General features: G+C 42.0%; 1 protein-coding gene across 17 annotated transcripts in view; it reads left to right on the top strand.

The window, feature by feature from the left end:
• The window catches only part of LOC111948682 (uncharacterized), a 58,794-nt gene that overhangs the window by 8,104 nt on the left and 32,361 nt on the right, over positions 1-18,329 (top strand). For 4 of the 17 annotated variants that reach the window (XM_078930533.1, XM_078930536.1, XM_078930531.1 and 1 more), the window contains exon 1: positions 746-1,330. The exons of 2 other annotated variants lie outside the window; for them this stretch is intronic. In XM_078930533.1, coding sequence (XP_078786659.1) covers positions 979-1,330 — 352 coding nt within the window. In that variant the 5' untranslated portion in view covers positions 746-978. 11 more of the 17 variants (XR_013647356.1, XM_023962777.2, XM_023962778.2 and 8 more) reach the window with 9 other exon arrangements.

Here is an 18,329-nt window from a genome sequence, read left to right on the forward strand (position 1 = left end):
TTATTCAATTTAAACGGATGTATAAAGCTAAACAAATAAGTTTGTACAAACTTGACTGTTGAATGGAATTTTTGGAATGTATGTATTAAATGAATGGAATGTATTTACTGTGTAGTGGAACTGTACATTGTGAAATCTGAGCACAGGTGATGGTGTGAGAAATGTAAATGTAATGTTTAAAAGGGAGCAGATAATTATAAGAATTGTGTTCTTCAATTCTGCTCCTTTCCAATCATGAAAATGTTTAATATGTAAGAGAAATATGTAAACATTTGAACATCAATTTTCATGAAAGGAACAAATAAATAAATGAAATGAAATGAAATCTTCAAATGGACACGTCATGCTGCTTCACCTCTCTGTAAACAAACTAACCTTCAACTAAACCTGCTCCAGACCAGGTTATGTTCAGAGCATGAGTTGCCATGGCAACTTGACATACCCTGAAACATACCTCCATTTCTGGAACTGAAAGCTGAGGTTATCAATTTCCTTAGCCTCATACTTACCGTGGGAGCTAGCATAACCTGCTTTCTGGAATACCCCCCTGGTGTTTAAGTCAGCTTTAAACTTAGAGAAGTACTGTTTTACTGGATAAAATCTGTGTATTAGTCTGAATGAGATTTCCTTGACTTTATTTGTTAAGAAGAATTTTTGTGGTAAAAACCAGACTTTTTGTCCATATTAGATATAAAATTAGCCCAATAAGTAGTCGAAGTTGTAGTATCAGGTGACACAAAGGGGTAGGAACCTTTGTATGGGTGTATTTGTACCTGGAGGGAAGAGCAATAAAAGCGGAACCTGTGTGAAGCTACCAGCGTGTCTCGTGTGTTGGTGATATAAAAATATATAAACTCAGCCACTTGAACATGGTGTCAGAAGTGAACCCAGGAGGGGTTTGAACTGAAGAACTCAGGATAAAAATAATAGTGTGGATTTTGCCGCTCGTAGTCGCCATCGAAGTCCGGGACGGCCGCCATGAGTCGATTCCAGGTACCCCCACCTCAGAAGTTTTCCTTCAAGGCAGATGACTGGCCTAAGTGGATAAAGCGTTTTGAAAGGTTCCGGATTGCGTCTGGTTTGGAGACTCAAGCCGAGGAGAACCAAGTGAACGCGCTGATTTATTCCATGGGGGAGGAAGCCGAGGATATTCTGGTCTCGCTGCACCTGAGTCCGGAGGAGGCAGTCGACTTCCACACAGTCAAGACAAGGCTGGACACTCATTTCGTGGCTCGCAGAAATATAATTTTTGAAAGAGCAAAGTTCAACCAACGACAGCAGGAGATGGAAGAGACGGTCGACAGCTTCCACACTGCGCTGCAATGCCTGAGTAAGCCCTGGCTGCAGCCTGCAGAATGGGTCATCGTAGTGGAATGCTTTGATTGCAGAGGAATGTGAACACGCTGTGGAATGTTAACCCCGCCCATGCTGAGCCCGTCTGCTGTGGAATGTTAACCCCGCCCACGTTGAGCCCGTGCCTTTGATTCACCTGCGTCAGTGCAGTTGTGATTGCAGGAAAGGGGAAGAATCAGTGGAGCACATTTTGTGTCATTGGTAATTGTATGAGGAAGGAAGAGAACAGAGGGGAGGAAAATTTGAATGGTGCAATGTCATACTCCAACACAATAGGTGGCGGTAATGCATTTCGTCGTTGTTGCCGGCCGCCATTTTAAATACAAGAAGAAGACGACGAAGTCAGTGCTGTTTTTCTTCTGTTTCCACGCGCAGAGAGACACTTTGAAAATGGAGGAACACATCCAAAAAAAACGGTAAGTTAATGAAAAGAAAACTCTTGTTGTGATTATTGCTTGCTTTCCACCACAATTGTTTTTTTACAAGGCAAATAAGGCTATTATTTCGTATTTTCAAATGTATTGTTCTTTTTTCACCCTGCCGTTCTAACTACATGGTTCACGTTTGCATGATGAAGCTTAGTTAGTTTAGCTTTCGGCTCTCCTGCCTGGAAGTTTTGTGTAAAGCTATTTGTGTTTTTCAATGTCGGTAAAACTTTTTTTTTTGTTTATTTAACCTGTATATTTCTGTATTTATATAGAGACACGTTACAGTTTTAATCGACGGCGACAAGCCAACGCCGATAAAACAAAACAACGTCTTCTCATGTCCATTTTGCTGTTGCAAGATGGATGCAGAGCATGCAATGGCCCTCCACATGGAAACTCATTCTTCTGTGAAACACAAAGGTACATCCAGGCTGCGTCCGAATTCCCACCCTAATCCCTAAAAATTTAAGTACGGGACTATGTATGTGTATTACCCTGTATTATTTTGTAATCAAAATCTAATTTCTATGAGCATTTAGCACGGCGTTGAAGTTGGCTCCGGATATTTGTTTAAAAAAAAACACAAGACCTGGACTGCTCAAACCTGGATTAAATTATATTTTAGATAATAAATATTACATTTAATACAGTTTCTGATTCAACTTCAGCTTCGTCGTTAGTCTTATGAATGTGAAGAGTGTAAGACAGAAGTAAATAATATTTTCCTATAATTCCTCATTTAGAATTCACAGTCATCAAGTGTGGCTTAGGATGCCGACGTACATCCCACTTTCACTGTTGCTATTGTCCAGCAACAGTGCTCAATAGGTCACAGTTTTTAAAACATTTGGGAGCACCTCATCAAGAAGAAACACTGAGATGGAAACCAGAGGCCAAAACAGTGGCTCCTCCTCAGCACCTTCTGGCACCACCACAGCCCTCTGACCTCAATAAATGACTCAAGTTCCCACCTTTTCCTGAGTTCGCTTCAATTGGAGTTCTTGTGTAAATATATAAAAATACTGTGCTTTTATTTTCTTCTGTTAACTTACAATGTGCTTTTTTCCAGACACATTGCACACCTCCTCTCCCCTGGACCCTGGAGGGCACTTGGCAGAAATGATATTCCGGTTTGATTTGTCATTGCATCAGCTAAAATTTTCTATTTGATTACTATCCTTTAATCAAAACATTTGTTCACACACTCCCAGGGTCTGGCGAAGCAAGGGTGCTCGAACAACTGTGGCGTGTTTGTCATAATGGTAAGACCAGGGCTTTTCAAAAACAAATGATTAGAAATGATCATGGACATTAAATGTTCTCTTCAATAAAGATCAAATAAACAAATACCTAACTTTATTACAATGTCAATAAGGTTTTTATAATGAATTATAACATGCGCTGGGTGAAAACTGATTGGCTGCAGTGTGTGCATTAAAAAGTGAAAACAAGAATTAAGGACTAAAAACTGGTTAATATTTATATCTTTTTTGTAAGTGACCATGGTATATAAAGATAACATTTAGAAATGTCACATGGATTCAAAATATTAACATGTAATTTTTGACTTTCAGTACGCTCTGTACATTGTCACGGGAACTAAGTGCGATTTCAGTGAGGTGTGTGTAAATTCTGGTCAGTTTGTGTCGAGTCAATTCAAGACACTTGGGTTGAAGCACAAACTGACGTACTCTGTATTTATTTATTCAAAGGAAAACATGAAGCAAATTAGGAGACGGTGGTGTCTGTACCTAATAACAAACTTTCCAATGCCGTAAGTGCTCTTCATATGATCACACTTATAAAATCCTTAATATTTTACTACATATTTTACTGAAAACTCTGAATTGACCTTTTTATTAACATTTTGATGGTGAACATTCATTTTCATTGATTCACCAAGGTCTGAAGAAGAAGGAATGCAGGCCAGAAAAAGGCGTCGGGAGGAGCGGAAACTCCAGGTGAGAGGAGCTCATTTAATTCATGAGGCACACATTGAAGCTCTTCTTTGAGGCTGTTGTTGTTAATCCCTCTGCCACTTTCAGGAGGAAGGTGCTTCAATAAAAAAGATGCATTCTGAATCCATCTCAGAAGGTACTATTGAAGTTAGAGCTGTTGTACACATACATAGTTTTCTCTGCTTTCAGTCTCTGATAGATTATTGAGGTGACCTGAGATGCCCCTTCAAATATAATATAATATTGTGTTTATTATAAAAGTTTAGGAGATGGGATGTCCAGGGTCTTTTGTTAGTGTCATTTCTATCTTTTCATTTTCATTCTATTCTCTTTGTAGGGGAAGGTGACATGACAAGCAGTGGGACAGGAAGGAATGTATGGATCCTCTTGAACTCAACATTTGTCGCCTTCTCCAGTATCTACTCTAAGAATGACCTTTTTTTTCTGTGCAGGAAGAAGATGCTTTACTGCACGGCACCATTGAAGCAGCCAAATGGTGCCAGTTGCAGTCCTTTCAAGGAAGATGTTCCCTGCCAGATGTTTTGAAGGTGGATCAAGAACAACAGAAGGATATTCTTAAAGAGCTGCAAACCTGCTCCCTCATGAGCGAAGATGAGAGATTGATGGAACTGAGGGAGCTTTTCACTTTTTCTTTCCAGTTTTTCAGCCACTTTGAGGCCTTTTGTTCTGAAATTATGGACAATAAAAATTAAAGGTCTATGTTTGTTTTGAGGAACAATAAATCCCAGTGTCTGCTGTATTTGTTTTCTGTTTTATTTTTTTTATATTTCATATTGGTATATGTATAATGCTATATGACTGTAGCATTACATTCATTCATCTTCTATTCAATTTCATTCCTTTTGGGGTCACAGGGCTGCTGGAGCCTATCCCTGGCACTTGCTATTGAAGGCAGGGGACACCCTGGGCTCGCCAGCCTGTCGCAGGACCACAATCACCTATGGACTTTTTAGAGTGACCAATTTACCTATTAAGTATGTTTTTGGACAGTGGGAGGAAGGCACGGAGGAAACCCACACATGCATGTCTAGCATGGGGTCAGGGTTTTTTACTTTAAATGTTTAACCCACCTGAGACTATACACTCCTTGAGATGTGAGACTGAGCATAAATACACAACAGTTATTACACAATATCTGTGGAACCTACGTGTGATAAATATTTTATAACGTGATATAATTTTACATATAACAATAAACCATTGATCAGTAAATCACAGACTGTAGAATAACTAATAACTAATGTTACAGTCAGCAGCTTTGCTGCCCTTTTCTCCTGTAGCCATTTATAAAAGGGGGCATTTTTCTAAAGAAAAATATTAAAACATGATTGTACATATCCTAAAGGCGGTTAATTGCATTTATTTACGTCCGTTCAAATACACAAACTTGTGGAATTTCCACATTGCTCCATTGTCTGCACATATTTTAAGTGCGTCCAAGGATAAAAGTTGGCCACACATACTTTCTCCTGGTCCGTGAGGCCAGACAAAATTCATTAACTCCCTAATACATGCACATGGAAACTTGTAAAAGGCATAAGAAGGCAGGAATCATGGTAGAAATTCCCTAATTCAATTAAATATGTTTATTTTATTTTAGCACATACAATGAAAAAGGGGTCATGAATACAAAGAATGCATTAGGATAATACTAAACTTTAACAAAAAAGACTAAGCTAAACTGATATTCCTTCCCTTAGACCCCCCCCTTCACAGTAAGGAAAAACTCCCTTCACAGTAAGGAAAAACTACTTAAAAACCCGTAGGTGGCAATATTGCACATGGAAACTTGTAAAACCACCAAAGAAGAAGACGGCCTCAGCATGGGCGGGGCTAACATTCCACAGCGTGTTCACATTCCTCTGCAATCAAAGCATTCCACTACGATGCCCCATTCTGCAGGCTGCAGCCAGGGGTAGTTGCAATGCCTGGCGGAGCACTGCGGCTACGGCGCTCTTCACAGCGAGATGGTGAGAGACAGATTTGTTGTGGGTTTGAAAGACAAACGGTTATCGGAACAACTACAGATGGATCCAGAGCTGACGTTAGAAAACGCAGTTAATAGAGCACGACAGAGTGAGCAGGTTAAAAGGCAGCAAGAGATGCTTCACAGTAGAGGGCTGCATTGGGATCGGGTCCCGCCGGGTCCCGCGGGACCCAACCCAAATCTCGCGGGATTGGGCGGTTTGAATTGTGCTGCGGGCGGGAGCGGGCGGCAAAAAATAAACCCCGCGGGATCAGTGCTGCCATGAATATCTCATGAATATATATTAGCGGACTACGTTAGGCTGTGCGGCTGTTGGATTCTTAGGTACTGAAGCTCCGTGAAGGCACCAGGTAGAGACGCCCAATGGCCACTGTCATCTAACTTGATGTTGGGGGTGCGCCCCGCCCCGCCTCTTACTAAGAGCGCGCTTCAGGCCGTCTGTCTGCGCGCGCACACACGCACACTTTTAACTGAACAGGATTTGTGAAAATATATTTAATAATTAAGTTGCACATTACACAAAAGAGGAATGCATGAAAAGAGGAGGCTGGAGGAGGGACATGAATCTCTTTAGTAATAATATCAATACAAATACGTGTTTTTTTCCTGCGGGACGGGAGACGATACAAAATCAATGCATCTCTATTACTGTGCGGGACTAAATTCTATGAGTTTTGCGGGTGCGGGCGGGAGTGGACATACATATTGCGGGAGCGGGCGGGAGTGTAACGCATACGTTGCGGGAGCGGGCGGGATTGGTCAAAAATTCAGCGGGCGCGGGCGGGAGCGGGATGAAGAAAATAGTCCCGCGCAGGGCTCTACTTCACAGTAACTTCAGAGCGGATGTGCAAGTGGATGGCGTGCACGCGCGTCAACACGGCGGCGCGCGAGCGAAGACAAGAGCACCGCCACACCGCCAAAAAGTAATGACACACACACAGGACACAGTAATTCAGTGCACAAGATGTGGAGATTCAAGAGGACATAGCATGCAGCAATGCCCAGCACGTGAAGCAGTGTGCAATCAGTGCAGGAAAAAGGGACATTATGCAAGAGTCTGCAGAACCAAACAGAGGAAAGACATGAAAATTGCTATGGTGACAGAGGACTCAAATGATGGATTTGCTTTTTTAGGTTCAATGTCTGATAAAAACACAATAAGTCCTTGGATCACAGAAGTGGATGTGAACAGCCATAGCACAGTGTTTAAAATTGACACTGGAGCTGATGTGACTGCAGTTTCAGAGACGTTGTACAAAGAAGGGCAGTTTGGCAAGCTGGAGAAGCCAACAAAAGTCTTACGAGGACCAGGAGGTTCACGGTTACAAGTCCAAGGTATGTTCACAGCTAACCTTCACAAAAATAACAAAAACACAAAGGAGGACATCTATGTTGTGAAAGGTTTGAGTATGCCGCTCCTGAGTGGGACAGCAGCTATTGCTCTACAGCTGGTTGCCAGAGTAGAGAACATCATTCTGGACTCCACAGCGACTGTTAAAAGGGAGTTCCCTAGGCTTTTCAGTGGACTCGGAAAAATGGAGGGAGAGTACAACATTGTGCTGAAACCGAACGCTCAGCCTTTCTCTCTGTCCACACCAAGACGCATATCTCTTCCCCTTATGCCAAAGGTTAAGGAGGAGCTGACCCGAATGGAGCAGCAGGGGGTCATCTCAAAAGTAGACCAGCCAACTGAGTGGTGTGCACCCATGGTGGTGGTGCCAAAACGCACAGGCAGGGTGAGGATCTGCACTGACCTAACTGAACTGAATAAATCTGTGTTAAGAGAAAAACATCCTCTTCCGTCTGTTGAAAACACATTAGGGCAGCTGGCTGGAGCCAAAGTATTTTCAAAGTTGGATGCTAATGCTGGATTCTGGCAGATTCCACTATCTAAAGACTCTTCTCTGTTGACTACCTTTATAACTCCTTTTGGACGATACTGCTACAATCGTCTGTGTTTTGGGATCTCGTCTGCACCCGAGCACTTCCAGAAACGAATGTCACGTATCCTGGAGGGTCTCGACGGAGTTTTGTGTCAGATGGATGACGTTCTCATCTGGGGAACCACACAAGAAGAACATGATGAGAGACTGAGAAGAGCATTATCTCGTCTCCAAGAGGCAGGTGTCACATTAAATGACAAATGTGAGTTTTCAAAAAGCAGGATTAAATTCTTGGGTCAGATTATTGAAGGATCAGGAGTCAGCCCAGACCCTGAAAAGGTTAAAGCCATCACAGGCATGCAGGAGCCTACCAATGTGAGCGAGGTGAGACGTTTTCTTGGAATGGCAAATCACCTTGGAAAGTTTTTGCCTCACCTAGCAGAAAAGACACGCCCTCTGAGAGACCTGCTGAGGAAGTCTAACATGTGGAACTGGGGTTCACAGCAGCAGAAAGCCTTTGAGAGTATCAGAGCTGATCTGACGACACCCCCGGGACTCGCTCTGTATAACCCAAATGCTGAAACGCTGGTGTCTGCAGATTCTTCTTCCTATGGGATGGGCGCGGTTCTCCTCCAAAAACAAGAAAATGTAGGATGGAAACCGGTCGCGTATGCGTCCAGAGCTTTGAGCGAAACAGAGCAGCGCTACGCCCAAATTGAGAAGGAGGCGTTGGCCTTGACGTGGGCATGTGAGAGGTTTCAAGAGTTTCTCATCGGGAAATGTTTTCACATGGAAACGGATCACAAACCGTTAGTCCCACTGCTGGGATCAAAGAGATTGGATGAGCTGCCACCCCGCATACAACGCTTACGTATGAGACTGATGAGGTTTTCTTTTACCATCTCTCATGTCGCAGGCAAAAACATCGCAACGGCAGACGTTCTGTCAAGAGCTCCTGTTGGAGGGAATGATTCTGACTTATCGGAGGAAGATATCAACCTGTATGTGGACGCGGTCATAAGCAGCCTACCAGCTACTGAGAGCAGGCTTCAGCAAATTAAGACTCATCAGGAGAATGACGTCATGGTTCAGCAACTCAAAAAGTGCTGCGTGGAAGGATGGCCAGATAAGTTCTCAGCTGACAGATCCCTGCAGCCTTACTTGCAGTACTCAGGAGATCTCTCAGTTCACAGCGGTTTGCTACTTTACGGTAGCAGAATAGTGATTCCTGCATCACTGAAGAAGGACATTCTTTCAAAGCTGCATGAAGGACATCTGGGGATAACCAAATGCAGAGCAAGAGCCAAGCAGTCAGTTTGGTGGCCAGGTCTCAGTAAAGAGTTAACAGAAATGATAGAAAAATGTGATGTCTGTGCTCGTGAGAGAACAAACCTGAGGGAAACTTTAATTCCTACTGAGTTTCCTACAAGACCATGGTCCACAGTAGGAGCAGACCTGTTTCAGTTTGGTTCACAGCATTACTTGATTGTGGTGGACTATCATTCCAGGTATTTTGAGGTGGCCAAGCTGACATCTACAACATCTGAAGGTGTTATTGAACACTTTAAATCTGTGTTTGCACGACACGGCATTCCGGATGAGGTGCGCACGGATAATGGACCACAATTTAGTTCTGAGCACTTCCGTAATTTTGTGCGCTGCTGGAACTTCAAACACGTGACTTCAAGCCCGCATTTCCCACAGAGCAACGGTGAGGCGGAACGAGCTGTGAGGACGGTAAAGAATCTTCTCAAGAAGTCTGGGGATCCATATCTTGCTCTCATGGCTTATCGTTCTGCGCCTCTAGCAAATGGATACAGCCCTGCAGAACTTCTGATGGGCAGAAGGATAAGGACGACTGTTCCTATGATTTCTTCTCAGCTTAATCCAGAAGGTGCGGATATGAAGCGGCTGAGGAAGATTGAGCAGAAGTACAGACAAAAGCTTCAGCAAGATTATAACAGCAGACACAGAGCACATGATTTGTCTCAGTTACAGCCTGGAGATCATGTGTGGGTTAAAGGTCTGCAGGAGAGGGGCACGGTTGTTTCGGCTGCAAATACTCCAAGGTCGTACGTCATAGATACACCAAAGGGGGTCCTGCGGAGGAACAGATACCACCTTTCACCAACTCCTGTGGCTCCAGAAACACCTGCTCTTTCTCCCCCGCAAGATACGAGAGGAAGTGTGGCCCCTGAAGAAAACGAGTTGGAACAGGAGACTTCAGTGTCTGAGAGACGGTTTCCAGTAAGAGCCAGGGCGCCGCCAGCGTACCTAAAGGACTATGTTTGTTCAATCAATAGGAACTGAGTGAGTTCTGGGGCAGAATAATCCCCACACTCAGATTGAGGATCTGAGTAGTCTATCTCATTCCTCATAGATAGAAGTTTGTGGTTTTATGTTGAAATGCATGGAGTTGTTAATGGGTTCACTAGGATGTGCACTTCATGTTGGTTATGTGTATGAACACTTTACAGAGGAGCAGTGCAGTGTTACTGCTGAGAAATCTTTTTGTTATGTTACCCTGACGTTCTTCATTTAAGAAAGGGGGATGTAGTATCAGGTGACACAAAGGGGTAGGAACCTTTGTATGGGTGGATTTGTACCTGGAGGGAAGAGCAATAAAAGCGGAACCTGTGTGAAGCTACCAGCGTGTCTCGTGTGTTGGTGATATAAAAATATATAAACTCAGCCACTTGAACAGAAGTAGCTGATGGAACTGAAACCAAATGATCTTGGAACAAAGCCCTGATTTTTGAGTACAAGTATTTAGCAGAAGTGAAGCAGAAAATACCAAGAGGTGATTTGAACACGTCAGGAGGATTTGGAGTCACAGGAGGAGCACTGTTGCTACCCTTGAGGAACTCTCCCTCCCTCTCCTGGTCTGGCTTGGAAGGGTCATGTTCTCTTAATGAACACTGGGACACGGTGCTGTGCACGTGCTCACAAGCGACAGCAGCGTCGGCCGACAGGGGGATGTAAACAGTGACCACCAGCACATGGGAGAACCCCCGTGGGAGGCAGTACGGCCGAACGCTGACTGCTACCAGCTCAATGTCCTTGGAGCAGTGCTGTTCTTTACAGTGATGTGGTTCGGGTTACACCATCTGTCGTTCACAAACACCGCCAGACCACCGCCTTTCTTCTTTCCGCTCTGCGCCGCGCTCCGGTCTATGAGGTTCCGTTTGTGTCAGAAATATGTTTTTGTGTCTACTGTCTATGTTAGGGGTCACCAACCCTTGTGGCGCCGGCAGGGAATGCACCCAAAAAATTTTTTTTCTTAATTGAAGCAAATATTCAACAAACAATAATGGCATGTCTGTCAATGACAGCAATATCAATTCTGAGATAAAGGTAGAGAAAAAAAACAAATATGAAAACAAAAATAAGGGTCTATCACAAAAGTTGAAATAGATCAAATAAATGACACAATGTCTGGACTTTCTTATGATTCATGTAATGTAAAGATTTTGTAGGCGCCATTATCATGTTTGTATATAATTCCCTTTTTTGGTCACGTGACTAGTTAAGATCTCATTTAGGCGCACCTGTGTAGTTTGGTTTGTTCCTTTGATACAGAGAGGGTGCACAGGGCCCAGTATTTTTTTGTTGACCGCCTTTATACTTGATTATGAACTCTCCTTTGATTGATCGTATCATATGTGTCATCTGTGGCAACGAAGTGGAATAAATCACGACACACAAACAAAGTGGATTTTTGGTCATAGTTTTATTTATGTGGAGCGCGTCGCAAACAGGACCTGTCGCAGCCTCTCTAGCGGCTCATAAGCCCGCAGCCGCTACAACTTTGTCAACAAAAAAATATAAAAGGACACTCCACACAGCGCAAGAATTCCGGACGCCACAAAGACAGCGCGACAACCGCGGGGTGGATTGCAATCAAAGCGCCTCTGTCAGTGTCATCCAAGCCGAGGTAAGCACCCGGAAGCGACGGGCGCTCGGTCAAGGATCCAGCTTAGTGAAACTCTGAACCGCTATCTGGTGAAAACGAAGAATCAAACGGTGTCTGTTTAACTAAGTCAAGATTGTATGGCGATCCCCGCACGAAGGCTGCGCAGAGCAAGTCATTGCAGGATCTGTAAAGCTGCACAAATAACGGAGTCGAATGAATGAAAGTATTGCGCAACACCACGCAAGTGACGAAGAGAGAATGAGTGAACCAGAGAACGAGTGCTCTGCGATGGAAACGAACGGCAAAAGACAAGTTAAACTGACTGTGAAAGCTCTCAGTAATAAAATTGAAAGGCTTCAAAAGGAACGCAAATTTGCTGTGAATAAAATAAAGGGCCTTATTCCAGAAATAAAGAAACTTATGACAAACGAAAAGAATGCTGAACATGTTCAGTCTCTCACGGTGGACTTGACAGAACTGTGCGCAAACGCTGGTGAATCACATGCAACGTTACTCCCTCTTTTGCCACAGGATGAACAAAATAGTCAAGATGAGTGGTTTTCTAATATTCGGGATCACAGCAATGCTTTCATAGGAGGTGTGACACAATGGCTCTGTGAAGTTAAGGAACAAAAGGATGTTTCTGCTGCAACATATAATTTGCTCTCAAACATAAACATACATCAAATCACAAATCAAGAAATGGAAGAAAATGATGACATAAAACCCAGTGACAGTGTGTCAAATGTGGAGCAAAAATCAACAAGATCACATTCTGGAAAGTCAATAATGTCCTCTACAACTTCATCATGCAGTAAAACAGAAGCAGATCTGGCTGCTTTAATGGCAAAACAAGAAGTTTTAAAACAAAGACATCAACTGGAAGAGGAGGAAGAACGAGTTCGTCAAAGAAAAGAACAACTTATCTTGGAAGAGGAAATCTGTGCACACAAGGCCAAACTGAAAGTGCTGAAATCTCAAAGTATTGAAAGTCAAAGGCTTTCTAAAGCATCAGATGGAATGAACTCCTATTTGGACAGACAAACAACAAGACAAAAAACTCTGGATTGGAAAGCTGACCCATTTGTACCATTTTCACATCAAACAGCTCAACGGGATCACCAGGCTACAGGGACAAAGCCTAAAGAGAAAGCTGTGGGGGCTGAAATTACAATGATTAAAGACCAAAGACATGGAAAAGAAACAGTTCCCTCAGTCCAAGACACCAGAAACACAAACACTGTGATGGACAATCAACAATCAATTTTGGACATAATGAGAAATCAAAATGAAATAACAATGCTTCTGATGAATCAGCAACGTGTTTCATCTTTGCCGAAGCGAGATGTACCCATGTTTGACGGAGATCCACTACAGTACCACATGTTCATGAAAGCATTTGAGAACAACGTAGAGAAAAACACTGATAATAACAGTGATCGACTTTATTTCTTGGAACAGTATACCAAAGGTCTGTCTAAGGAACTGGTTCGGAGCTGTCAATACATAAGTCCAGACAGAGGTTATTTCAAAGCTAAAACCTTACTTAAAGAACACTTTGGAAATGAACACAAGGTGGCAGCAGCTTACATGGACAAGGTTCTTTCATGGCCTTCAATTAAAACAGAAGATGCTAAGGCTCTTCGAGATTATAGTCTTTTTCTCAGAAGCTGTTGCAATGTCATGGATGATTTGCATTACCTGCATGATCTTAATGTGCCTTCTAACATGCTCAGTGTTATCAAAAAACTTCCCTACAAGATTAGAGACAAATGGAGGACAGTAGCTTGTGAACTACAGGAAAGAACTGAACAAAGATGCAAGATATCTGACATCACAGAGTTCATAGAAAAACAAGTAAGAGTCTTAACGGATCCAGTGTTTGGAAACATACAGGATGTTCCACCTGCAACTAGGAGTTTGACCAAACCAGAGTCACATATCCATTTTGGAAGGAAAGAAAGCAGTTTTGCTACAACAGTAACCCCAGTGAATAAAATATTAAAATATGAAACTCAGGAAAAGAAATTTACCCAAACGTCGAGAAAGAAATGTCTCTTTTGTGGAAAAGAACATTCTTTGGATTCATGTGAACAGTTGGAAAAGAAATCCCGAAATGAGAAGATTGGCTTCTTGAGAGAAAAGGGTGTTTGCTTTGGCTGTCTGTGTATTGGACACATCAGTAAAGACTGCAAAAGGCGTGTCTCTTGTGCTAAATGTGGCTTTAAACATCCAACTCTGCTTCACATTACTTCACTTAGGAAAGAAGAGACTCCAGACATTACAGAGGCTGAAAAGAAACCAGAGGTTCAGCAAATGAGAACTTTGGTGTCCAATGGTCTTACTGGGGCTGGTGATCAAGACTGCAAATTACCAATAGTTCCAGTTCAAGTGAAACTCAGCAAAGGAAGCAAGATTGTCACAACCTATGCTTTTTTGGATCAAGGAAGTACTGCGGTGTTCTGTACTGACAGTTTAATGCACAGACTCAACGTGGAAGGACGGAAAACACACATTCTTCTCAGGACAATGGCTCAAGAGAAAATCGTGGACAGTCATGTTGTCAATGGACCAGAGGTAGCAGCCATTCAAGGAAATGATTTTGTTGCTATTCCTAAAACATACACACAACCAAGCATCGCAGTGCAGAAATGTAACATGCCGCTGCAAAAGGATCTGCAAAATTGGCCTTATCTAAAGGACATTTACTTACCACAAATAAATGAAGAGATTGAACTTCTAATAGGCGTCAATGTTCCAAAAGCTTTGGAACCACTGCAAGTGATACAAAATGAACATGACGGACCTTTTGCTATAAGAACAATGCTCGGTTGGACAATAAATGGACCGCTGGGAAGTAACGGTGGAAATACAATGGATCAACGACAACCAGAATTGTCAGTAAACAGAGTGTCTGTTGTACAGATGGATGAACTTTGGCAGAAGCAATTCAAATTTGATTTTCCTGAATGCAGTATGGATGAACAGTCTGGATTGTCACAAGAAGACCAAAGATTTATGGAGACAGTTTCAAATTCAGCAAACCTCATAAATGGACACTATCAGATTGGTTTACCACTGCGAAACAAAAACGTCTGCATGCCTAACAACAAAGATTTAGCTCTGCAGCGTGTTGCTCATTTAAAGAAAAGACTCCTAAGATACCCTGTTTTCTGCACGGATTACATGGCCTTTATGAATGACATGTTCACCAAAGGTTACGCTGAACAGGTACCGGAGGAAGACCTGAAGCGTTCGGATGGGACAGTGTGGTATATTCCACATCATGGGGTTTATCACCCAGTTAAGAAAAAGTTGAGGGTTGTTTTTGACTGTGCTGCAACTTTTCATAGCACATCTCTTAACACCCAGAAATTCATGGGTTCTGGGAAAAGTACTACAGACTTTCCCAGACAGAAGAGGATTAGTACGTCAAGTTCGAGTCAAGACAAAGACCAGCTGCTTGGAACGACCAATTACAAAGATGGTTTTACTGCTGGAGGCTGAAAACCAAAAGAATAGCTTCTTGAAGAAGTGAAGATTTCTCGGATTTAAGGACTCGTGATCTTTTGAAAGACAAATACGGCTACTGGAGGCCAATTGAAAAAAAACAAAAAATGTGAAAAAAAGAGAACTGAATGAATTTGTATTGTTTATGCTGATTTAATGTTTCTTTTGTGTGTGTAATTATTTGTCTATTTGCCAAATAATTAGGGGCTGGTGTGTAGGCGCCATTATCATGTTTGTACATAATTCCCTTTTTTGGTCACGTGACTAGTTAGATCTCATTTAGGCGCACCTGTCACCTGTGTTAGTTTGGTTTGTTCCTTTGATACAGAGAGGGTGCACAGGGCCCAGTATTTTTTTGTTGACCGCCTTTATACTTGATTATGAACTCTCCTTTGATTGATCGTATCATATGTGTCATCTGTGGCAACGAAGTGGAATAAATCACGACACACAAACAAAGTGGATTTTTGGTCATAGTTTTATTTGTGAGCCTCTCTAGCGGCTCATAAGCTCGCAGCCGCTACAGATTTAGAGAATAGGTTGAGAGGGTTGAGTAATCCATTAATGTGAGGTTTCACCTTTAAGAATTTACAAGTATGAATAAAATTATTTGAAATTAGAATCAGTACATTAATCAGAAAGTCCAGATTTTTGTCAATTGATTGTAATCGAATTTTAATTGTATTCCAATTTAAAGGGTTAATGATGATATTTTGGGATTCAAGCCAATTATAAAAAGAAGACCAAAACACTTTTACATGCAAACATTCAAAGAAAAGATGTTCCACAGTTTCTATCATTTCCACAAAAGACACAAAGATCACTGTCCCAGTTAAAGCGAGAATGTAAAAAATGATTGGAAGGGTAAATATTATTTAACAGGAATACTCCAAAAATAGCACTGCTCATATAGTAAATCAATATATTGTGGCGATCTGGGGGTTAGCCCCGCCTTCAGCTTTTAAGACTCATGGGAAGTGGGGAATCTTGGTTGTGTTAAATCGCTCACCATAAATGAGGAGGCTGTGAGCAGAAGGGAAGTTAATGCTGTTTGGTTGCTGGTGTGGGTGTTCAAAATAAACAGACAGATATGACTGTCTGGTAGCTTATGTGGGAGTCATTTTGACAAACTGGGGTTCTGCTTTGCATGGGGAACGGGGAGCAGGTTTGGACATGTCTAGTGGAGCTGCTACTAAGTAAGAGGATAGTGAATTAGTACTCGAGTGCAACGGTACTGGCCTGGATGGTAGAGGGTGGTTATTCAGTGCTTGCTATTAGTAATTGATGCACTTTAGTTCTGCTATTGTGAAATATATGGCAGAGTATGGAACGGCCGGAAACTTGCGAATCGGCGCCCCTGCCTTTGAAAAAAAGGCGCGTGTGTGAGGAGGAGAAGGGGAGGGGTTTTATATTATTTATTGATGTCTGAATGTAAACGGCTGGCCAGGGACCAGAGAGCCTAATTTCGTTTTATCATGTGATAAAATGACAATAAAGAATTCCTGATTCCTGATGTTGCTGTGTTGGTGCCACAATTCGGGACTCAGTTGGACTAGTTCCGTCACATGGTTTGGAAGCTATTTAAAAAAAGCAAAATTCCTATCAAATCTGACATTTTAATACAAAAGTTCATATAAAATTTGTATCATGTATGATGGAAAAATAAATTGGTTCTGGTGTTGGGGTGCCAGTGAAACACTTCAGTACAAATGTCATATTTCTGGTTCATGTGGTTTTGGAGCTATTGAAAAAATGGCCAGAATTCATGTGCAAACCTCTGGAATTTTAATATAAAAATAAAATAAAGTAAAATATTCAGGGATGGCGTTGTGAAAGTAACTTCAACATACTGAACCTTATTTCATAGTTAATTCACTTATATACAACTCTTAAATCCATCAGAGAGTATTAAAAAAATAATAAAAAGAGTAGTGTGCATGTGAGTGTTTTGATGCTGCTCCCGACTCATAAGCGACCTCCAATCATTTGCGTGGGTTACGCCCAATGCTGGAAAAAATAAACATTTGGTGTGCATGCAGATTTTTACCCTCAGAGTGAAGATTGTGAAATTCCGAGTATAATGAAGAAACACAAGACGTTTTTTGAAAGAATGGGAAGATTCTTCCTTTTTTACTAAACAGAATGGCAAGTCACGATGTTTATTATTATGAGCTTTTGGAAGCAGTAAAATAGTTCATGGCAAAAAAGAAACAAAACGTATCCCGCAGAAAATGAAAAACCCTTCCTGATCAACACAAATTGTCTCCTTTATTTAACAAGTTGAAGCTTTTCAAAGTGTACACACACCTGACTGACCATGCCTGTGTGAATAGTGTGGCAACCGGGGCGTTCAGCCCTGAGACTCATGGGAAGTGGGGAATCTTGGGTGTAAAACCATCAGTGAGGTGGCTATGAGCAGAAGTCAGTTCCATGATGTTTGGTTACCCAGGGGGTTGTCTAATACAGGCTGGAATGAGGCAGGTCAATACTTGATACCGTGGTACAATGGTGATCAAGCCGAGGTGTTTTGATTTTTAAACATGTCATCGCTTAAATGCTTTGCGTGGCAAAGATTGATTAAAAACCTTTAAATAAATAAAAAACTATTAAAGATTTTGTTGTTACTGAAGGTTAAAATGAATGTAGGCTAAACGCAACTGAAATGTAATGTATTAAATGTGTTTATTGTGAATAGGAATTATTCAGAGACCAGAAGGATGGTCTGTCCAGATGTTTGTGTATTTGTTGGTGTAAGAGTCGTTGAAGGAGGAATGCTGAGAAACAAAATACTGTTGGATGAACCGTGAAATTTTCAGTTTTTATCATTGTAAATCTGACTTCAGAGAAGCCAGTGGCTCATCAGCCATCAACCTCATGGCCTGTCCCGTCACTGAGTAGTAGTGTGTATCAGTGAGGCAGGGAAAAGTGAGATAAAGAGAGGGTGTGAGTGTGTATATTAGATGAGTGAGAGGTCTATAGAGGGGGTATCTGACCTCCAAGGTAGTCGCTGTGTTAACTCTGGGTAAGCTGCATTTGATGAGTGTATTGAGGGTGGACACTTTCCTTGAAATAGGCACAAGTACAATACTTGCTGTTGTGTTGTAGGGAGAGGAGTTTTTAATAGAAAATAATACAGCTTTAATTGCGTGTTTGTGTGTGTACGGCTTGGCAGGTCAGTATGTGGTGTGGCTCTTTGACTCTCACAGCGAAAAAATCGGCACTTGGTGTCAAAATTGTTCACTACCCTTGCTCTAGCCTGTGCTACAGGCCCTTTAA

The sequence above is a fragment of the Oryzias latipes genome, chromosome 14, assembly GCF_053564925.1.
Source record: "Oryzias latipes strain Hd-rR chromosome 14, Olatipes_Hd-rR_3.1".
NCBI classification, from domain to species: Eukaryota; Metazoa; Chordata; class Actinopteri; order Beloniformes; family Adrianichthyidae; genus Oryzias; species Oryzias latipes.